We start from the raw sequence: 8,733 nt of genomic DNA on the forward strand, positions 1-8,733 counted from the left end.
ACAAACCAATTTGGTGATGGACAAGGAGAGTTGTGGATTATAATATTATTTGGTTTCTTAAAAATCAAATGTTATCCGTGGCCATGGTGGCAAATAACTGAAAAGAATGAACGTCTTCTTCAGGTTTTACCAATCCAGCTGGGATTAAGAATGATTATCCAGTTTGAGATAGGTTGTGAGGCAAAGTGTGATATATTGATGGGTCATTTAAAATGCCTCCAGATCCTAGAAAGAGGCAGTCTAGGGGTGTAAGACTAACGGTCAGAAAAACCGACCGGACTAAATGGTTCGGGACCAGAATGAGACCAATCGAATATATATATGTTTTTTAAATATTTTATATACATATAATATATTATTTTATATAGTAATTGTATAAATTAATTATGTAATTTTCATCCAAGGGATTACCAATGACAATATAATGAAATTATTTAATATTCATTAACCATATATAAAATATTAAAAAGATCACTTAATTTTAATTTTATTAATTTAATTAGTGTTTTGTCAAAAAAAAAAAAGAGGAAAAAAAAAGCTCATAGACCAAATTGGATTGACCGGACTGGTAGTTAATGATCTGATTTGGCAAAAATGATGAATTGAAATTTTCGGTATGTGACCTCTCCTGAACTGATTACACCCTTAAAAGGCACAATTAAAAAACAAGCGGGAAATATTTCTTCTTCTATTTGGCAAAATGGACAGAGAACTTTGTCATCCTTTAGGAGTATAATTCTTTTTAAGAGGGATCTAGTCCGGAAAATGTTATTAAAGACCTTCCAAATGAAGAGTTTTAATCTATTTTGAAGTTTTGGACATGTTTGGACAATTGAAGTATCTCGGATTTTTTTTTTATGAGGGATCTTGATCTCCAATCTCTGCAATATTTCATGTGTATGATCATGTATTGGTGTAAAATTTATGGAGGATAAGCAAGGTAGCATAGGCAGACTTGGCAAATAAATTTTTAGTAGGATGATGTGTCCATTTAAGCCCATCTCCCATCTCCAATGGAAGTGTAGTTATAGATTAAGAGATAAATTTTCAGCATTTCGATGACTGATTATTGGGAGAATAGAGCCTGAAGAAGAAGAGTGTTCCATCTTCTTAGTTCTTCAATTATCAACTTCGAGACTTTAATATATGGGTCAATTATGGGATTGTTTTGACTTGGATGAGGCTTGAAGGATTGTAAATAAGGGATCAGGGATCTTTCTAAGCTCTCGTTCTGATGCCATTGTTAATCTGGAAGCAAATATTGATTTTGATGAAATCTCTTTATTTCACGAGGTCTTTCCAAAATCCGGAACCAATTGGTTTAGGAGATACTTCAAAGAGACATTTTTAAGATATTTTGCAGTTAGAAACTACTTGCATAGACTATTGATGCCATTAATAAGAAACCAAGCAAATTTAGAAAGGAGCGTTTTATTGAACAATGAAAGGTTTTTTAGGCCAAGGCGTCTAAAGGATTTTGGCATACAGATGGATCATCGATTGTGAAGATTTTCGATAGTCCTTTCTTAAGGAAGCTAGGACTTAGGAAGCATTACTTTGCTCCGTAATTGATTTTGGAATTCAAAGAGATCATAACATAATAAATGATAGAATAGAGTAGTTATGCCAGCTTGAGTTAAAATTCTTGATTTCCATCCTTGCAATCTGGTATGGATGTTTTCTTTGGAGCCCCAATGTATAGAGGAATAGTGGAATACTTCTTGTCGGTATAAAGAAGTCTTAAAGAACTAGTAGGCCGGCCTGGTTTGGATGTTGAGTCATCTTACATTTAAACGCCCAACACTTTTTTAATTTTAGATGTTTTAATAATCTAATCACGATATAATTATTACAATTTTTTTAAATTTTTAAACAAAATATAAAAATAAATTCAATATTTTCAAATCTAAAAAAAAAAAAAATTAAAATTTATATTCAAATAATATTTTTACTTCATAATATTTTTATTCATTTTTTTTTCTCTTTTCTCAAAATCTTATAAAATATCTTAATTCAAATTATTTCACTATTATGTACAGTTTTTTCATGTCATCTCCTCTCAACATGGAGAAAAGGCATGCATGATAATATTTTAATTTCTTTGTATGAAAAAATATTATCAATTCGCCTAATTTGTTCTTCTTGTTCTGAGTGAGGTTCTTATTTTTCAGCTTATAGATATCTTGGCCCTCTTGGCTTCGGAGTGGACTCTTTGCTTATTGGTACGACTCTTATCTTCTTAAAGAAAAAAAGAAGTAAAAAAGAGGCCTGAAAAAATGGTTCGGGTTACTTATATTTACACAGCACATTTTGTGCCCATGTTCCTCGCCTGGCCTTACACTGTATTTGCCCGTTCTTCTGCGTTCTAAGCGACTAGATCATGTGATTCATGTCCTATCTCTGTTCGGAACCGTAAGAGAAGTTGCTGCACTGCTTTTTTATTTGGTTGGAATAGTGCCAAAAGGGATGAAGAAGTTGGAAACCATACTTTATTCCGCAAGTGAAAAAGATGGTTCAAAATGGGTATTCAAAACTTGCATTTTTTGTGTATGAATTGTTGGCTCCTTTCCAAAAGTCCCCTTCAATGCTGAAAAAGGAACATTGTCTGATTGGCTCGAGTTACCCCATCCCTGCTAATAATTTTCTGGACAGCAGGGTAGTGCCAAAGCAACTCTGTAGGCACATCAAAACATAGTGTACACAATAAATGAGCATTTAGAAGGATTGAATTATTAAATGAGTTGATAGATTATAGATATATATTACTGATCATGATATGCATTAATACATCCCGGCAACTCTCAGACAGATCTAGCTTTGTAAAAAGGTCCGAGTCTTTCTGGCAGTAGCAGTACAACTGAACTAACAGACGATATACATGCAAAATGCATCCATGTGTTTTGTAAATAAAAGGCTACAAACATCAAAACACCGGATATTTGATACCTAGATTCGTCCTCTTTGGATGGCCCTGATCTCTCCCCAACATTTGCCATAGTGCTCATCATCTCCCTCCATCAAATCTTGCAGTCTGTAAGAGAATGCACATACAGTGTATGCATGTCGCCTGATCTGTTTCGCCCCCGCGGGCCCATGTCATGCGAGGCTATCAAGAGCCGGGGTTGGGGGCAATATTGTCGGTTTAGGTGTGATATGTAAGGGCAACATGGTAAAAACGAGTGAGAGAAACAGAGTGAGAATGAAAGCAAATCTCAGTTCAGATTGAGATCCATATGATGATAATATCTGCTCCCTTTTTTTCCCTGTGGTCCTTGGTTTAGGACTGTCTTATTGGTATGAAAATGAAAGGGGGAGGGACTGCCTTTTTTTTTTGCCATTTTGTACAGATATGGTTGGCTTCTTCACAAGTTGTATAAAGCCAGAATTAACAGTCACTCTAACTACTACATTCTTTAAAGCAATGCCTCTGGGATACCAAAAAGTGCAGTGCAAGGCTTACCTGCTCATTGCTCACTCATTTAAAACTCATGTCCTCTCCCCTACAAAAAATGTGTTACCAAATAGCGTTATTATTTTTAATTACTTGTTTTAATGAACAATTATATATTATTGGAACAATTTTGAATTTTATTTTTTGAAGAAAAAGCCTGGTGCAGATAAGGTGACTCCTCCAACACGTGTGAGGTGGTCCCCTATAGAAAACAGCCCTCTGGCCGGATGGCCCTGGCCCCTGATATTGCCTTTATACATACATAAAATAATTGCCAAAATCCCCCAATCATTCCATGCAGGGCACAATCTGCTGCCCAGAACCCAAGAATCCACGGTGTCTGTCCAAACCCAGCAACCCTAAATTAAAAGGCATATTTTTCACTATCGTTCCACGTGTCAATCCATCCCACCTTCAGACGTGCCAACCCTTCCTTTCGATGCTTCTCCACTCCACCGTCTCCACACGTCCCTTTTTGCTCCAGCAGCCGCTATTTTCCGTACACACAACTTCTCCCATTCCATCTCACTCTCTCTCCTCGTACCTCACAACCCGATTTTGGTCCCCCACCTGACACGTTGTCTAGAGGGACCACCTCGAGTGGGACCCATGACAATAATCTTTTTCAGATTCTTTAAGAGAACCAACTTTTGTAGGATTTGATAACGAAGTGTGCTCATCAGCTCAGCCTCCAGTACCATCTGTAGTCTGATTCCTCTTATTAATGGTGCAAGTCTAGTGGAAGGTTAAGTGGACCCTTTTTGGTGACGTGGTTATTGGTAATTGGTCGAAATCACCACGATTCTCGTGGCATAGAGGCCGGCGCGAGCTCGTACGCCCTACATGCCGTTTTGGATCTCTCACCCAATTCGTGTTTTGACAAGCCTTCCTTTGGTTGGGTCACGCGGTTTGCAAGAAAAACCCGGCCCCCTCCACTCCAAATTGATCGCCTGCGCGCTTGACTGAGATGTATGCATGCATGGCATAAAGGCCGGCATGGTTTGCGTGCAAATATTAAGCTTGATCGATCGCGCGCGCGGTTTCACTCGATCAGCACACCGGGCATGCAGTGTGGAATTGGCCGGGACCAATAATCTTTCTGTAAATGTTAGATTTTGGCCTTCGGAAGATCGATCGGTTTATCTTAATGTCGGGTACAAGTGATGTCTGTAGCCTTAAATGTGAGATTGATATCATGAAGATTGTGCTTAATTAAATGACCTAGTTTGTGTTGGGACTGAGACGTACATCGTAATTAATATATAGAGACCTAGCGACATATATATATATATATATAGGTGCGAGACAGTAGTACTACTACTGATACTAATTCTTTACGTGATGAGAGATCAAAATAAAGGGATGTGTATTTTTTTTTTTTTTGGGATCATGATGGGCATGGAACAACGCTGGAAAAGAAGATAACGATGGCTACTACACTATAAACCTTTTTTGTTGTTTGATTAGCTAGCTAGGTTCGCTCCTGGCCTCTCATTTGCATGCCTATTGCCTGATCTGCTTCATTTATTAACGACTAGCCGTCTACATGATGCATGACGGGTGAAGCTTGAACTTCAAAAGACGTTGGAACTACTACTTGTTAATTCTTGACATCCTGTATACTAATTATAAGAAAAATAAGTATTTGTAATGAATTATTTATGATGAAAATGATTTATTTTAATAAAAAACGATAATTTTAGTAACAAGATAACTGAACATAAATAAACGTTTTTCTTATAATAATAAGTCTTGATAATTCATAATTCGCATACTTTTTGAGTTGTCTATATATGTTTAGGCATCGTACTCCTCCTGGTTTTTCATACATTTTCCTTTATTTTCACATACTTGGCACATGGTGTTCAAGAAATATATATATATATATATATATAATATAGTGGGCTAGTTGTGTTTATTCTAGAAAGAGTCACATGGGGTCGGCTTTTTGATCGATGTTTCCTTATATGAACAAGGTCATCATTGCAAGCTGCCTACACCATTAGCAGATTTCATATTCATAACCAAATTTGACTCCACATGATTATTGCCAGAAGCTAGTTTAAATAATTAATGTTTAATTTACACTTAGATCACTTTAAAAACTAATTAGTCCAGTACTTATCCATATTATATAAAGGGAAGAAAAGAAAAGAAAAGAAAAGAAAAATTAAAAAGGGAAGGGGAGGGGCCACGGGTGAGAAGAAAAGAAAAGAAAAATTAAAGTAACGTCAAACGGCCGGAACCATTAACGGGAGCCCAAAACGGGCTCCCAGCATTTCCCATATATAATTAAACGCAAAGTCATTTTTTCTCAGCTTTTTAAGTCGCAACAAATTGGAGAATCACATGTCGGCTGATAGAGTAACGCTATTCTTTCTTCATTTTAACAGTTATCTTTTTATCGATCAGTTCGTGACATGATATCAAATAATTAGAAACTTATTTATTTGTCTATCAATTATTTGACACTATATGAAGAGAAAAGATGAAGAAAGAATGACGGTTAAATGATAAGAAATACTATTTTTTTTTTTTTATTGGTACGAAGAGTTTGTATTGGTAATAAACAGTAATGGTACCTTTATATGTGTGTGTAGATATTATATATACACACCATGCATTGATCCAAGTTAAGTTGATTAGGACTCGCATTTTCGTGGAAGAGCTAAGGTGGTAAGTTCAAGCTTAATCTCAGTTTTTGGAGGCAAACTTGTGTTCTATTTTGGACACAGCTATCCGAGAGAGAGGAGAGGGAGAGGGAGATCATGGCCGGGGTGTGGAAGTAGTAGCAACATGAACGAAGTTACCAACTAACTAGACAACAAAATACAGATACAGACACACAATATTGTAGCATGGACCTAGACATTTAGAGCCATTCTCTTTTAGCATTTCACACAGGTAGTTCTGCTTCCTTCACTGCCACACCCCTCTCTCTCTCTCTCTCTCTCCCTCTCCTTGTCACTGCAAACCCTTGCTCTCTCTTGGCCAAACCCACTCAAACACACCTTATAATATTTCTTCAACAATCTTATAATAAACCCGCAGAGAGCCAGACTCCTCGACTCAAAAAGCATTGCCATTCTCGGTTTAAAGTACCTTACTCGCACTTTCTCTCTAGCCTCTTACGCACAAAACAACCACTCTTCAATGGCTACGCCACTGCTTCTCATGGCCTCCGGCCAAACCGCGAGTGAGGATAACACCGGAGCCCTGTTCGGGACCGAAGGAATCAAACCTGAGGCCGGAAAAACCAGAGGGAGAAAGTCCAGCAGAGGACCAAACCAGAAAAAACAACCCCAGAGAGGACTCGGTGTCGCCCAGCTTGAGCGCCTCAGGCTTCAAGAACGCTGGAAGAAAATTGCAGAAATACCCCAGGTCCAGTCCTTTAACCATCTCGATCCTCAGCGTCAGTACAAGACTCCAATATTACCTTGCACCGACCAGGTTGGGTCTGTTCCGGTGCAGTTCGGGGCACCACTGTACTGCGCACCTACGCCGGTTGTTAACGGCTGTGGGGGTCTGGTTGTTCAGAGGGTTGGAAATGGAGGTGGTTTTGGGGGGCTGTACTATGGTGGGTCTTCCGGAATGCGAGCGGTAGTGATGGGTGACCAGGTTGGGATGGATGCGTATGGTGGGATTGGGGATCCGGATCCAAAAGTTTTTGTTGGGACTGTGTTTGAGACCTCGAACGAGCTCTCTTCAATGCCAAAGATGCACCATGGGCCTCAGCACTGTGATGTCTGCTTCAAGGTTGGGGTTTAATATTTTCTTCAATATATAATTTTTCTTTCAGAATATTGTTACACGAAAAAATGTAGGAAAATTAAATATCCCAAATCCCTTGCTTTGTAAACTTTTTACATATGAACAAATTCAAGGCATGTAGTTGTCTTAGGGATTGGTGATTTCCTTATACAGTTATACCCCTTTCATTTCCAAACATTTTTCTCTGCAAAGGAATGAAGTTTCAATGTTTTCAGTTATCTCAATCCTTAAGAAGCTATTTTCTATTTCTAATGAAGTTTTTGGTTGCAGAAAAAGTACTTCAGTGGGAGAAATATAGGGTGTAATGGAGGGAGAGAAAACTATTCTGAGATTTCTTCACTGATAAATAGCTCTCATGATTTTATGGGATCGAATCTGGAAAACATCCCAAACCTCACTGGAGAAACCTGCAATTTTGGTGGCACAGCTCCAAGCCGTTCCTGTCTCAATCTTGATGATCAGGTGGATTTAACCCTCCAAAATAATTTAGCGCGCGCAACATGTTCATTTCAATTGTGCTCATTAACATTTTACATATAAAAGTTTTCCATAATTTGTTTATTAACAAATTTTTCTTGGATGTGCAGTTTGTGGCGGTTGATCAAACCCTTGATTATTAATTAATGAGGAACTTATAAGAATTGATCTTCTTTATGAGATATTAATTAGTTGGCCTCTAAATTATATTTTGATTGGATATTTTTATGGGGTATGTAGGGTGTAGAGGTTGTAGCTGTTCACAGGAAGGGAAATTCAAGGGGCGGAAGCGTTTTGATGGAATACGAGTTTTTCCCTGGAAAAAATGGCAGAGGCACTTCTTCCAAGGCGCTTGAAGAAGCTTCAGTTGCTGTGGATGGTGAAGCTTCTTATCTTACATCTGCTGCTTACAGTTCCACTTCTAATTCTGTTGATTTGTCTCTCAAGCTTTCATATTAGAACCCAAGGGAGGTCTATTTTTGTCTTTAATTGGTTGTTCATATCAGTGTGTTAAGCGTGTGAAAAAGAACCCAAACACAGCCTTTTGGTTTCCCTTTTTTTGGTAAACAAATGCAGTTCTAATTCTTGGGAATTCTCTAATTTCTTCTATCTCTATTAGATTTTCTCAGTTACTGTTCAATTTTCTCATCTTAATTACCATATTACTACTCACATTTGCGATCTATCCATTCATTTTTTCTTTTCTGGCTGTTGGGATCGATCTTGTTCTATTTAACTCTTTATAAATGAATGAATGTAATTTCTATGGAAAAAATATAGTTGCAAGCATAATTGTGCACTAATCTGTACACTAATATGATGTGATTGGTTAAAAAATAGATTTTATTAAAAATAGAGTTAATTTAAATTTTAAGTATGAATAAATCGGTATTGATACACAGATTAGTGCGCGACTATACTTATACGTAGCAAAACTCATTTCTATGAGATATAAGTCCCATGCATATTAAAGCACAGATAAGTACTTTCAGTCGTGCTGCAAAACAGACAAGCAGTTTGTACTGTAAATGAAT

The 8,733-nt window shown here is 37.4% G+C and overlaps 1 protein-coding gene across 1 annotated transcript; it reads left to right on the forward strand.

Moving 5' to 3' along the window:
* The first annotated feature begins 6,119 nt into the window (after positions 1-6,119).
* LOC122282653 lies at positions 6,120-8,371 on the forward strand. Its single transcript, XM_043094601.1, has 3 exons — positions 6,120-7,207; positions 7,493-7,684; positions 7,940-8,371. The coding sequence occupies exons 1-3, from the start codon at positions 6,605-6,607 to the stop codon at positions 8,156-8,158; spliced, it is 1,014 nt and encodes a 337-aa protein (XP_042950535.1). The 5' UTR covers positions 6,120-6,604; the 3' UTR covers positions 8,159-8,371.
* The last annotated feature ends 362 nt before the right edge of the window (positions 8,372-8,733 follow it).

This window comes from Carya illinoinensis, chromosome 11, assembly GCF_018687715.1.
Source record: "Carya illinoinensis cultivar Pawnee chromosome 11, C.illinoinensisPawnee_v1, whole genome shotgun sequence".
In the NCBI taxonomy this organism is placed as follows: Eukaryota; Viridiplantae; Streptophyta; class Magnoliopsida; order Fagales; family Juglandaceae; genus Carya; species Carya illinoinensis.